At 39.5% G+C, this 14,847-nt stretch overlaps 2 protein-coding genes across 9 annotated transcripts in view; both read left to right on the top strand.

Moving 5' to 3' along the window:
- LOC144022035 (uncharacterized) overlaps positions 1-2,692 on the top strand; it is a 30,698-nt gene extending 28,006 nt beyond the window's left edge. For 4 of the 6 annotated variants that reach the window (XM_077526442.1, XM_077526445.1, XM_077526443.1 and 1 more), the window contains one exon: positions 2,578-2,692. The gene's annotated coding sequence lies outside the window, so the exon portion shown is untranslated. Of the gene's footprint in view, positions 1-129; positions 173-2,577 lie in introns of those variants that run through there. The other 2 variants (XM_077526446.1, XM_077526444.1) reach the window with 1 other exon arrangement.
- Positions 2,477-6,887, top strand: spaca6 (sperm acrosome associated 6). 3 transcript variants are annotated; one of them, XM_077526436.1, is made up of 9 exons: positions 2,477-2,723; positions 2,816-2,884; positions 4,399-4,467; positions 4,708-4,731; positions 4,813-4,884; positions 5,290-5,399; positions 6,162-6,318; positions 6,469-6,649; positions 6,788-6,887. In XM_077526436.1, the coding sequence occupies exons 1-9, from the start codon at positions 2,513-2,515 to the stop codon at positions 6,846-6,848; spliced, it is 954 nt and encodes a 317-aa protein (XP_077382562.1). In that variant the 5' UTR covers positions 2,477-2,512; the 3' UTR covers positions 6,849-6,887. The 3 variants fall into 3 exon arrangements, with proteins under 3 accessions (XP_077382562.1, XP_077382563.1, XP_077382564.1); XM_077526437.1 differs by lacking the exon at positions 4,708-4,731; XM_077526438.1 differs by lacking the exons at positions 4,708-4,731; positions 4,813-4,884.
- The last annotated feature ends 7,960 nt before the right edge of the window (positions 6,888-14,847 follow it).

Raw genomic sequence — 14,847 nt, 5'->3', positions numbered from 1 at the left:
TTAATACTAAACTATAATTATGTAATCCATTGTCTGATTTACAGAAAGGTAGTGAAACATTTTATTTAAATTTTATTTTTAATATTTGAATGCTTGTCGTGTTGTTTTTTGTTTTAAACATTTTTTTAGGGATGGGGGTGTACCGATACCAGGTATCCATATTGGGCCAATACCCAGCCTTAATTCAAGGTACTGTCATTTATTTAAATTAATTAAAATAAGTCATTGTTTTTGGGGAAAATTTGATGAATCAAAAATAGTAGTGGTATCGGTGGCTACTCGTACTTGTATCGGTCTGAAAAAAGTAGTATCGAACATGCCTAATTTCTTTTTTTGTATGTTTTCTTATTTTATTACATGTGGTCTAATAAACATGTTAAGCAGTGTATGTCCAAACTATCGTGGTCCTTTGTTTGTCTGCAGTTCTCCATAACCATTTTTTCTCTAAAACTCCTGCATCACTTTGTATATTGTTTCATATTTTAAAAATGTGTTTGTTCAAATACATGCCTCGCACTACCCGCAGTTAAGTAAATAAACAAGCCCCGGACACTTGTGCAGAAATAAGCTAGTTTGGTTTTCCAATTGTGTGAATGAGCACGTTTTAAGTGTTGTAGGACATAACGAGATTCAATCAAAGTGCCCTTGGCAGCACACCACATTAGAGACAGATTGAACACTCCCACCCTTGCTCGCTCACTGTCGCACACACACGCACACGCGCACACTTGGGATTTTCCCCATGCGCTTGCAAACTTTGGCAGTCCAGCAGCAGACTTTTGTCTACTATTGATTGGCTTGTCTGCACCGAGACAGATGAACGCATTAGTAGCCCGCTCACCCTGCCACTGGAAATATATTAAGTTGGTGTATTAGGCACCCGTGTCTGGTTGCCATGGGGACGCAGCCATCCCGAGGAGGGAGGATGGCAGACAAGTGGGGGATACAGGATGTGATGAGGCGGTCGGCGTGATTTGTAGTCCCGCCCGCTCGCTCGCCAGCTCTCGCTCCGCCTTTTTTTGTCACTTGTGGCCTGGCTCACCTCTTCCTCTCCCCTCCCTGTTGTCCCTTTCACTGCCTCGACTGCTTCATTGCCTCATTTTGCCTCATTTGCTCACCACCAAGAACGTGCTTGGCTTCCTTTGTTCTTCCTGGACCACCGGTTAGACTTCGGGCCATGATTTATTTCTCTTGAGGCGTTCTTACCGACACGCTTCCTACTTCAGCCGTCTCCCTCCCGATATATACATCGGCCCCCCTCCCGCCCCTTGTATGTCTCCCCCCCCCCCCCCCTACACACACACACACACACACACACACACATCTTTGGCTCACTTCATCTCTGCTCTGCAGTAAAACTGGTGCATTGAGGTTGACTGGAGAAAACAAAAGATTGAGGTGTCTGGAATGCAGTCTTCGTAATTACACATGGAGCTACACCTGTCAATTCAGTAATCGATTACACGTGACGATTTTGAACATCTTAACCGATTTAAAAAAAAAAAAAAAAAAAACGCACAGCAGGAATAAGTCACAGTGGGTGTGCTTATTGCTCTCATATAGTGGCTCGTGCACTTAGATGTGACGGCAGTGCCAATAAAGGCCTGTGGGAGGCAGCATAGTGCCACATGACATTCAGACTTTAGAATCCAGACTTTTTTCTTTTTTTTTTTCCACACACTTCACATGACCATCACGGCGCCAGTGGCTCAGCGCAACTCTGGGATGACAACACATGAGGATTTTGGTCCATAAACATTGAACAAATCAACCTATATATTTAAAGGGATACTTACTTAGCCGTTTTTGGCAGTCAAACATTAATATTTTGTCTATAATAAATGTGATATTTTCAGTATTTTTCATGTACAATTCGTACCTTTAAAAACACATTTTGCAACTTGCTGTCGACTGAAAATGACATCACAAGGGCTCAGGTAACCAATCAGAGCTCAGCTTGTGAATGTCACATGACCAAACGTAGAAAACAGGTGAGCTGAAAGTGTTACATGTACTATAGCCTACAGCGAATTCGTATTTGATTAAATAATCTGTTACACATTCATATCAAAACGAGAATAAATAATTTTTATTCCAAAATAATTCATTGTTTCTAATTGCCCACAAAAAAAATTGCTTACCCTTGATTTAAATAATACTGTATAGTGAAAAAGGTAACATCAAATGTTGGGGACAGCGCTAACTACCTTTACAAAATGATCAATATATTTCTTAAGTGAAAAAAAAAAAACAAGACAACATTTTCATTCATGTATAACGATTTCACAAAGTCATTTACCAAGTGTGCATATTTTATTTTCAAAGTATCATTTGATATGTCAAGGTAATACAATTATGACGTCTTACCATTTGACACGTGACATCCACGAGTATCACAACAAACTATGATTACTCATCAGTTGATTCAAACGTGACGTCACGGCGACGCCTCGTTTGAGGGTACGTATAGCGCTCATTTGTGGTAAATTGACAGTTCCATTTACGGTGAAATATGTTGAAAATGTGCTCATTTGATTTGCGCGTTGTATTTCTGTGTGTGTTGTGTGGAACTTTCAGGCCGTCTGTGGGCTGCGTTCAATGCTTGGTGCAGCCGAAAGACACGAGTGTTGTGTGTGGTAAGTTTGGAAACGCTGCCAATTGCTACACTGAATTGGGCCGTCTGTTCGACAAGAAAGACAAAGTGATCGACGCCGGCAAAGTCGGTATGGATTCTTTTGGGTAACACTTGCGCTATCTAATGCAGAGTCACGTGTCAACTGTTGAGCGGTGTGTGTGTGTGTGTGTGTTTTGACAGGGAAAGCCCAAGTGAAAAGTTTGGAGAAGGTCATAAACGACCTCTTTGATCAACTAAAGAAGAAAGCAAGTAAATACTAACAGACATACATTATTGCTCCTAAATAAAATTGTAATACTACTGTAAGCGTCAAAAGGAAGGTCGTGGAATGATGACGGAAGAGCGAGGCGACGAGGGGAGGAGAAAAGAGTTTTGGAGGGAGTAAAAAAATAAACGGGGCAGTCAGGAGTTGCTCCCCAAACGCAGTACAAGTTCTTGTGTATTTTTCCTCACGGAGAGTGTTCCGAAACGCGACACGCGACATTGGTGGCAGCGGTGGGATTGTGTGTGTTTCCAGCAAGATTTTTTTTTTGTGTGGAACCGTTCCTCTACGGGAATCTACCGAACTTTCTACTCGGCTAGCCCGCTAGCAGTACTGCGTTTGGGGAGCAACTCCTGACTGCCCCGTTTATTTTTTTACTCCCTCCAAAACTCTTTTCTCCTCCCCTCGTCGCCTCGCTCTTCCGTCATCATTCCACGACCTTCCTTTTGACGCTTGCACTACTGTACTCCTAAATAACGTACACAAATGTTCCAAACGTTTTTTTAATGACTGCTGACAAGTAAACATGCTCCATAGTAGCACAAACAGCATTCCTGAATGACATTTAACATTGCTGATATTGCATTTCACTTTATTCCTAAATGACATTTTCCATTAAAGAGAAGTAACATGTTGCATGTGCCCCCACTAATCTAAACTCGGCATTCTGATTAATATTACTTTTGTGGAATATGAGTTAAGCAGCTAAATCCACCGATTTTTCTCTATCCCAGTAATGACCAATCATGACTCAGCTTGTGAATGTCACGTGACCAAACTCAGAACAGGTGCTCACCTCAGCTGTGATTGGTTGTTTACCGGAGCCCTGAGCAGCTGTGATGTCATTTTCAGTCGACAGCAGGCGACAAAATGGCCGCCCCCTGTGATGGAGATTGATTTTTGCTTAACTCAATAAACAAACGCAATATCAATCTGAATGTCGTGTTTACACTTGTGGGACTGCACAGAACTTAATGTCAAGAACATTTTTCGGTTGACCTCGCTTTCGATTACTCTTCTTGAATGATTTACATGATTCCTAAATGCTATTTTTTTTTTTTCATTGCTCCGAAGGACGTTTTAACATGAGTCCAAGTGGACATGTTATCATGCATCTGAATTACTTTTTAAAATTGCTTCTAAATGACTTTTAAGCATTAATCCTAATGGACATTTTGTCATCAGACTGAATTACTTTTTAATATTGCTCCTAAATGAGTTTCCAGCCTTATTCCCAAGTGACTTTTTATCATTACTCCTAAATGACAGTTAAACATTAAACAGTTAAACAAATGAAATTTTGACCCTAATCTTCACTGGCATTTTGTCATCAAAATGAATGTTTATCCATATTCTTAATTGACTTTTGAACATGGCCGTCGTCATGTTATGATTATGTAAATTGAGATGTTAACGTTTCAAAATGATGGCCCTTTGACGCAGCTTGAAATGTTGAGTGGAAAATGTGTACGTCTTCCTCTTCTGTCTCCTGTCCGACCAGAAATAAACGTGAACGACCTGGAGAAAGCGTCAGAAGATTTCATCACTCAAGCCTCCGCATTGCCTAAAGGTGAGATGCGGTCTCCTCCCCTTCCCTTCATCTTTTCATCCATAGTGAAACCCGTATTGAGTCATTATAGCTCCCTCTGATCTCGGTACTCCCGCAGTAATAGGCTAGTTATGTTATCACAGCTTTTCACACACTGCGGAGAGGACAAGAAGCTGTCAGGTCGAGCAACGACATCATATATGTCCGGTTCTAATCACAGTTAACTTGTTTTTGTTTGTTTGTTTGTTTGTTTGTTTTCAGCTACAAAATGTTCCTCCCCATGCGGTTAGTGCCACTTAAAACATTTTCTGGGCACAAAGGCCTATTGTCAATGTTTACAATGGTATATTTCAATGTATCCACCAGGGTATCAAGAAAGCCATTACAACTGTTCAATTTGCAAAATAGATTCCTGCGGTTTTCCTCTTGACTGCCCAGGTAAGAAAGCAAAACTGTTGCGATCCACATTTGACACATCCTTGCATAAGTCTGATTTCACCCTCCCAAGCATCCTTGTTCCTGGAAAGTCTCCGCTTTTGATCCTTGAAATGCTCTTAGCACCAAGTCGGGATTTGGAGAAAGCGACTTATTTCCACACATTATATCGTTTGCACAAGGTTCCACTTTAAAGCCCTTGGCTTCTTTATGCGAGGTGACAGTTGGCTCCCACGCACTATGGTATCATGTCAACCCCATACGGCACGGCTAATGCTCACTTCGACTCTTCTCCTCGGAGACTCGGCTTAAGTGGAATCATTAAGGAGGGTTCAGTCTGCAAAAGATGACCCTGGGGAGTGTTATGTACCGCCTGTGTGTCCTCATGCGTGTGTGTGTGTGTTTCAGTTCAAAACAAAACAGTGGGAGAGCACAAGTCGATCAAAATGTTGTGCGATTTGGCATTTGCAGTACCCCAAGACAGCAAGATCTCGAAGATCTGGAAGTTTGCAGAGAAAGTAAGTTTCAACGTCTTTCTCAAACTTGAATGTCGTTGAATAGTCAGAACACCAGTGAAAAATGAAATGACGAGGGCCAATCTGTGCACCTTTAAAATCCGTGGGTGGTATTTTTGCTTGAACTAGCCTGGCAGTATTGAGCCCAAATTGGACTATGCACACACTTGTTATAAGCATCTACTAAAATTGTAACGGATCATTGCAATGCTTGAAAAATCAATTAGTCTCTGGCGCCACCTAGTGGTTAAGAGGTGTCAACGCACCAATACCCATATCTCTGAGACGGCAATGAAGGAAATGCATCAGTAATCACGAGAATACATACAACATAGCAGATTTACAGTATATCAAAAATTATGATTTATAATGGGAGTCAAAGTGACCAAAATAGGTCATTTTATACAGATACATGGCATAAATCTCTCGCTCCCATTTGCAATCATTTAGAAACTACCGCTTGGTTTCATTTTGAACCTCTACATGCTTTAACAATCCTCTCGAAATTTCAGCTCCCCAGTGTATTTTTTTCCCCCACGCTTTCTGCCCAAAAAGGCACCCAATACCAACTAGGGTTTTTTTGTTTTGTTTTGTTTTGTTTTTTAAAGAAAAAAGGATAGATGGACTACACTAAACTAAAAACTAAACAGTGCCTTCAAGTGTATGTAGTGGGGCAAAAATTCTACTGACTAATCTGGGCAAGATCTTTTCTCAAATTTGCAGAGTAGCAAAAACCTGTCATATGAAAGGATGTTCTCCTGTTAGGTGAACACTCGGCAGGTGGAGCTGTTTAAAGAAATGACAGTAGAACTGGAAGACTCGTACGACATCCCATCCGCCGATGGGCAGCACGAGGGTACCTACCAGTGTGAGATCTTCAGCAATGGCAACTCCATTAAAAGGATTTACCACTATCTCACAGGTAGTATGAGAAATACAGGACATGAAATAATTTTAAGATGCAGTGTTGAAAATGAAGACCCTTCATTTCTTATCAATACCAATCCTTTCACGCAAGCGATTTATTCTTTAATCTACCTCTTCCACGTTTGACTGTTTCCCTTTCCCCAAGTGACCTCCGACACGGGGACGGGCCATTCCGAGCTGCACGATATATTTCTGCTGTCTCTGCTCCCAGGAGGGAAGCTAGTAGACACTGACTCGCCTCCCCCAACTCAGCAGCACCACCCATCACGTGTGCTCATCGGCATCTGCTTTACATTTTTGCTGCTCTTTCCTATCCTCTCCTTGGGGTAAGATGAGGTTATTATTTGCATACTGTTGCAAATGAACAGGAAGTAATTGTGTCTTGCTGTTTATGCACACCTCACCAGTGAATGTTTTTCTTGACCGAGCTGCTTTATCCTAATTCTTGTCATGGGTATTTACAGGGTGATGATTTTGTGGAAAAGAAGTGGCACTCAAAGCACGAGGCGAAATGAAGAACTGTGATCTTGAAAAGATACAATAAAGTTCGCTCTGTTCTGAAAAGTCGTAGTTCGTAATTTTTACCACTAGAGGGCGAAAGAGATACTAGAGATGGCAGTTCATAAAAACAATTTAAAAAATGCGTCTAATTTAATATAAATTATCATAAATACTATGATAATATATCAATGGAATAGTATTTTTTTTCCATCCATCCAGTATTCTTCCAATAATTTGTTAAAATTTTTGTTCTTCAATGAACCGCAGTAGAACAACAACAACAACAAAAAGCGACTGAAAGGCTTTTGATGACAAAAGAAACATTCCACAACATTCCATTCAAGTGTGAGGTGCTGAAACTTGTCCAACTTCCAATATGTTTGCATTTCTCTCTCATCGATTAAATTATATTGACATAGCCATAACGAAGCCATCAAGGAATAGCTACTAACAGATTAGAACCAAGTTGGTTCAAGCAACCCTTGAAAAAAACGAATAAGCCTAGCTTAGTTGTTAGCATACAGTACTTGATTCTCAACCGGTGAGGTCAGAAAGTACGCCTCGCGTTATCTGCTGCATACACAATATTATTACTGCAAGTGACAACTGTGTACAAGTCAAGGTAAGAATCCGCCATCTCACACTTTTGAAGTGATGTGACGCAGCAATACTCACCCTGGGAGTGGGAACTACAAGGTACATCAAAAATTACTTCTTGCCTCTGTAATTATGTAATTAATACGTGTTACTGTAATTTAAATATTAAAATATATTACCGTTAATATTGATGTTCTAATGTCAGTTTTGTTTTTATTTTATTTATTTTTTTGTGGAGCGTGTTCTTGATCCTTGTAGTTACTCATTTGGCCACACGGGGGCAGTGCCACGCGAAAAATAACAGGTGTACACACCCCCGTCAAGCGAAGGAGGGCATCAACTTGAACTATTTGTAACTCGTCATTGTTATCTCGTTAAAACTGTCATGGGTATATTTGGATGAATTTCAAAAGAAGGTGGTGGTGTGCTAACGTCAACTAGATGTTAGCGAATATTTGTTCATCACTAAGGTATAAAGTCTTTGTAATGATGAAGGCCTCGCCCCAAACACCATGTGTGGCAAGGCTTTTGTGGTCAAAACGAGAGGTTCAGGGGAACTTTTAAATTTCCTAACATTCACATACGTTGACTGCAATTGTGCATATTGGTCACTATGGAAACGTGCCAAATGTGCATCTTTGAATTTGCAGATTCGTGGCTGACATTACTCAACTCGTTTATTTATATAGCGCTTTCAAACTGAGCTGTCACAAAGCGCTTTACAGAAACACAAAAAAACAACCATAACATAACATAAAACATTAACTAAATTATTATATATTTTATGAATGCAGGAAGTTGCATCTGCTTTTTCGGTTGGGGTAGAGGCTCTAACTACCTACACATAACGCTTCAAAGTTCAGGTTTCATTTTCTGTATTCTCTGGCAAGTTTTACGCACTTAAAAAACAAAAAAAAACAAAAAACATTTTACCAGTTTGATTTGAATGCTACTAAAGGGTTTAGCAACACACCCACAAGCTTCAGTTTGGGAGATAGGAACTCTACCACCTGACTGCTCCTGAGTGGCATGGCTCAGGTGGTAGAGTGGGTGTCTTTTCCCAAGCTGAAGATCATGAGTTCATTTCTCAATGCTTGAGTAACTTTTTTTTTTTTTTTTTTAAATGTACTCAAAACTCTCCTTGTAAAAATTTGCTGAGAATTTCTGGGTGAAAATCTTAACTTTTTTTTTTCCAAAGTAAAAAACTATTACTTTTTTTTTTTTTTTTTTAAATAGTGTACATGTCTTATACATACTAGCATAGCTTAATGTTGAGCAATAACCAGGTCCTTGTAGGCTATGTAATACTGTAATTCTCAACCTTTAATTTAGGTTTTTCTTTGAAATATTTGACAGTGTATAGTCTTAAACGTGAAATTTGAGATTAAATAAAACAAAACCTGGCAAAACTAATTTCATCATCCGAAGAACAATTCTGGCATACGTAAACAGTTGTTTTTCATCGGCGCATTCTTTGCATTATGTGACAACAAACCCCAAAATGACTGAGAGTGAGACAAGTTGCCTCAAAACTACCATGTTGGCTAATACTTGCTCGTGTTTAAAGTTAGCTTAAAACAGACTGAGGTATGACAAGATGCCTGAATCTCTCCTCTAGCGAGTCCACGTGATTTTCTGCTAAAATTTGTCTATGTACGACGCCTGTTTCAAAATATATCAAGTTGAAATATTTTACTTTGGGTTGAGCAAAACAGATAGCTGGCTCTCATGTCGGCTCACGATGTGCTATTCTCTTCTCTGACAATATATACGAAGAAAACTAGTATTCCACTTTCTCATTGCGCCCTCTGGTGGAGAAGAAAATTGCAATGTGATAACTTACCCGTGATACAACTAGCCCCGGTCTCCCTACATTTTCAAATCAAAATAATCCTCATAAATCAAACTACAATGATCCAAAGTCCAATGCTTTTTAACAAGCAGAGAACGTCCTTATACCGAGAACAAATGCTGCATTCGAAGAAAGTGTGAAATCGGAATTATGGCAAAGTTCACTATTATAATTCTGCCAAATACGCGTGTGCTGTTCTTGTTCCCCCGTCAGCTACAAATTTCATATAGTAGTTGTGCTTTGTTATCAATAAATGTTTACTGTTAACATTTACTTGAAGGGTGTGTAATAATACATCAATGCAGAATGGATCGCTAGTCAGTACATAACATGCAGTACGTCAGCATCGACGGCGGCGTGGGATGACATCAGTTGTGTGGCTCATTTTAATTTGCCTTGACGACATTGCTGCATCATCGCTGCTCTGTCCACAAATTTCGTCTTTAATCTTTTGTCAGAGTTACTTGGAGTTGTTGCTCAATGTTTCACAGTCAATTGTTTGAAGAAGAAGACAAAGAAGGAAAAAAAAAAAGCCCTCGACCGCTTTAAATTAGTTGCACATTTTCTTCTTTGAGTCGGAAATTGTTGTGTAAAGTTTGATGCTCGTGCCGCAGATTACAACCAAAGGGCGTATTCTTGATGTCATCCACTACTGAGAAGACTAAATATGGAATGTTTGGTACAAATATGAGTGATAATATAAAAGAATCAGCTTTTTTTTTTTTTTTTTTTTGTCATGTACAAAAATACAGTACTCCAAATGTAACTTCTGCATGATTTAGCACCTGGAGAGGAGTTCAGAGTATCAGCGTCTTGCTCAAGGGCACCACAGCTGTGTTCACATCATACATCCCTTAAAAGAATTTCCAAACATTAGCCTAAATACTTTGTGGATGTACATATATATATATATTTTTTTTTTTACACAAATACATTAGTGTATATCCCCGATGAAACATTTACTTGACAGGTGTGAAAGTCAAGGCCCGAGGGCCAAATCTGATCCGCCACATCATTTCATGTGGCCCGCGAACAACTTCCATGATCCTTACTAAAATTTCAACCAAAATTTGAAATTGTCGTGTAATAAATGCGATTTTGCAACTTGAACAATAATTGGACAAACTATCATCTTTGCCTTCGGTGCCGCTTGGCGTGGGTTCGCTTCCCCGCCTGGGAGACCATGTAAGTTTGTGTGCGTGTTTGTGTGAGTGACTGAGAAAAAAAAAAAAAGTATTGTGTCATTTTTTTTGTGTGAATCTAATAATAAAATGAAATAATTTAGACATTTACTTAGTTTCACGATCATAAAGACCCTGAGGGAAGTGGTAACTACAAATTAGCCCGAGGGGAAAAAAAAATAAAAAATCATTAATGTTATGTAATGTTAACTATTGAAAGGGGAAATTGACAATAATATGTTCTATGCAGCTGGTCTAAATATGGTAGAATAAGAGTTATGAAGCAAAATGGCCACCATTTTTGTCCATCTCAGTGGGCGGCCATTTTGCCACTTGCTGTCGACTGAAGATGACATCAATGTTGCTCAGGTCTCAGGCAACAACCAATCACATCTCAGCTTCAGAAAACAGGTGACATTTCTCAAACATTTCTTGACAATAATAAATGTGACCTCAGTAGTCTAAACATGACATTCTGATTAATATTACATTTGTGGAATAGAAGTTATGACGCAAAATCCACCATTTTCATCCATCTCAGGGGCGGCCATTTTGTCCCTTGCTGTCGACTGAAGATGACATCAATGTTGCTCAGGTCTCATGCGGCATTCGAGGATGGTCGAAAGTCGGACTTTCCCGACTTCAAACCAGGAAGTGTGTACGGGAACGCCCCCTTTGAACTCAGAAATTCCACTTGTGAAGTCAGGAGAAAAAAAAAGGACGGCCTACAAGTGACGTCACTCTACAATGGTGACCACAGACCGTGAATGGTAAAACACAATTTACTTGAGTATAAAACATTTGTGGAAAAGAAGTTATGAAACAAAATCCAGCCATTGTCATCCATCTCAGGGGGCGGCCATTTTGCCACTTGCTGTCAAGGCAACGACCAATCACAGCTCACCTGTTTTCTGAAGCTGAGATGTGATTGGTTGTTGCCTGAGACATTGACGTCATATTTGCCTGAGCCCTGAGTAACTGTGATGTCATCTTCAGTCGACAGAAAGTGGCAAAATGGCCGCCCCTGAGATGGATGACAATGGCTGGATTTTACTTCATAACTTCTTTTCCACAAATGTAATATTAGTCAGAATGTCATGTTTCGACTAGTGAGGTCACATTTATTATTGTCAAGAAATGTTTAATGTCTGTGTTAATACGTTGCTATTTGACAATTGATGTTTTGTCATGATTTTTTTTTTCTTCCTGATGCATTGAAGCGATTTTAACAACAAAATGAGAAGTTCTTGCTTACGGCGCTTGCAAGCCTCCATCTGGATTGATTTGCAGCGGTGACGTTCACAAGCAGTCTTGCGGTCACAGTCGCTGCATGTCGAGAGGAATAAAAATCACTCGAGTGCTTTTGATGACAACCGCCTTGCAACGTTTTGAAGAACATTTTGTTTTGTTCCCAGACGGGCAAGGCAAGGAAAGTAAATGCAGCCGTGCGAGGTGGTTCCAGGTCGCCGAGGCAGATTTAGGGATTTTTGCTTTCTCGCTACTCTACCTCATGACGTATTTCTACTCCTAATCTTGACTTTTTTTTTTTTTTTTTGCCAGGAAGTGACTTAAAGCAGAGTTGCGCAGGTGTGCACTGACAGAAACGAGACTTAGCATGTATTTAATTGTTGCTTGGCCCACCAGTCGGGTGCCAAATGGAAAAGGAGGTGACACAGCGCCTGAGGAGGTTATCTTGCTTTTTCATCGACTGCTGATAAAGCGCTGATATGCTGATCATGCCCAGATTAAATGTTCTGATGGTAAGAAAATTACTCTTAATTTTTTTTTATCTTGATGCATAAAGATTTCTTCTTCTGATAATCAGTGTGATTTATGTATCTTTTTTCATATCACTGATGCACATTCAAAATGTTGAAATCATTTGCACCAGTTACACACATCGGCTTGTCTCCTGTGAAAGCTTGTTGTTTATTAAAGGAAGGCTCCTTTAATTTTACATGTATGGCTTGATCGGCAGTAAATAGTTAGTTTAGCTACGAAAAATGCATAAGAGCTGAAGAATACACCCTTATATTGATTTATTTAACTTTTCTTCAACATAGAAGTACTTCCGTGTTGCAACGCCCCCGAGTGGTGACGTCACTAGTGTGTATACTCGCTTGGCGAACAGTAGTTCACGCAGACATAACAACGGGGAGGACACAAACTGTCACTTATGCCTTTGTGTATTGCAAAATTTTGCAAGGCGTCGGCAAGGAAAAACCCGCGAGACCCCCTAAAAAAAAAAAAAAAAAAAAAAAAAAAAAAAAAAAAAAAAAAAAAAAAAACGACATGAGTAGAAGGACAAGCAGGCGTGCGCGCAGCGAACATTTCAGGCATGAGGACTTACATACAAAATATGTTACAATTTGAGATGGGGTACGCCACACGCCTAATACTAAAGCCCAACGCAGTACCGAGTATCTTTAAAGAACCAGACGTGGGAAATAATCAAGCCGATGGAGGATCTCTGGCGGCTACTTCTGCTAGCAACACGGAGCTCACTCTCACAACAGCCGGCACAAATCGAGGTCTCCCTACGGCCACTGAAAGATCTCGGAGAAGCGAAGCAAATGTAAAGCGAAAGGTAGGCATGTTTCGGGGGTGGGGGGGCATTCGTTATTATACTGCACGGACTGTTTTATTTCATAATTCATTTGAAGGTGGCCAACGCAGGGGCACGTCGGCACGTTACCGTAATGCACAGTATTAACAATCGTTGGGGCGGCTGGCTTGACTTCGTCTTTTCGAGTGGCGGCTGGCCTGACCGCAGTGGGACGCTCCGCAAAAAAAGAAAAAAAAAAACAGCTAGGGGAGGTTGGGTGCTGTAACGACGATACATTTAATTTTACTATTTTTTCTTTTTCCTGAAATATTTCGTCAGTTCCACACGTTTTGCATTGCTCGTACTGTGTGTCACATTACCTGTTGGATATTTGCTCCTCCAAGACTTTTCTTCTTCACATCGCAACCAAAGCTATCCTGAGAATGTCTATTTAGTATTGCCATGTTGAATGTCTGATGTTCCAGGATGCAGTTGAGATTGTCCGCAAGGAACCGATCCTCGAGTTTTTTCATTTCCAGACAGCACACATTCATTTGCGGATTGTCCATTCATGTGCAGCTCCCGCACGAACACCACTCACCCCCCGCCTGATTCACTCGTTCGTCAAAGTTTATTTTGTGCCCGAAAAGACCATCTGGCGCCACAACTTTCACATCCAAGGCAGACTTTCCTTCGGTAGAGTTATTTTGTCGTGTTGGCTCGAAGCGATAAGGTTTAATCCTTCCGGGTTTGACGCGAGATGCACGGCTGCGTTGCATAGTGCTTCCATAGTGTAGCGTTTACACACTAGTGACGTAAACATCCGGGTTATTTAGTCACGTGTAACAAACATGCCGGCGTTCGATTCATTTTAACATCGGTTTAAAAGTTATTAAATGTACATAAAAAAATAATCACGTCACCAAATTAATTATTGAAAAAGTAGCAACTTTTTGCTGCTAAAAATGGATCAATAAGTAAAGTGTTCCTTTAATGGCTACATTCAGTAACGATGGGGCAGTTATGTAATTATATGATAAAGACGACATATATATTATATGCCTTTTTTAATTGCCTGTCACATGAGGACAAAAATAGTGCTGATGTGACACCGGATTCAGATGAGTTTGACACGCTTGCGGCCGCCCTACATGTTTTGTTATATAAGACGCGTGTTGTTCCAGTAAAAAAAACGTTTGTGAATCATATGTGAAAACAATAAAATGCTGTAAAAAGGAAAGATAAGCCTTTGCGAATTTTGCTTTCAAATACTAAACTCAACGTTCGCAACTATCCTATAGATTACAGGCTAATACGGCTAATATGTTATCACTATTTTCTCGTCAAAGGTATGATATGGAACTCCCCATAAAAAAAAAAAAAAAATATATATATATATATATATATATATATATATACATATACGTGTGTATATATATATATATATATATATATATGTATACATATACATATACGTATATGTATATGTATATATATACACGTATATATATATATATATATATATATATATATATATATATATATATATATATATATATATATATATATATATATATATATATATATATATATATATATATATATATATATATATATATATATATATATATATTGCAGAAAGTGTTGGAATTGGGGCTTTACATCACCAAATGATTCCCAAGCGTGGCCCCCTCAGGGAATGTGTCAAAGGCGAAGAACAAATTTTGCCCCACTTAGGTGGGTGTGACAATCATGCGGTACTTTAACTTTAACTTAACTGTACATACATGCATATAATTTATCCATAATGCTTATGTAGGAAATAATAAATCTGCCGTATAAATACAT

This window comes from Festucalex cinctus, chromosome 7 (assembly GCF_051991245.1).
Source record: "Festucalex cinctus isolate MCC-2025b chromosome 7, RoL_Fcin_1.0, whole genome shotgun sequence".
NCBI classification, from domain to species: Eukaryota; Metazoa; Chordata; class Actinopteri; order Syngnathiformes; family Syngnathidae; genus Festucalex; species Festucalex cinctus.
This window is presented reverse-complemented; position numbering and strand designations above follow the sequence as displayed.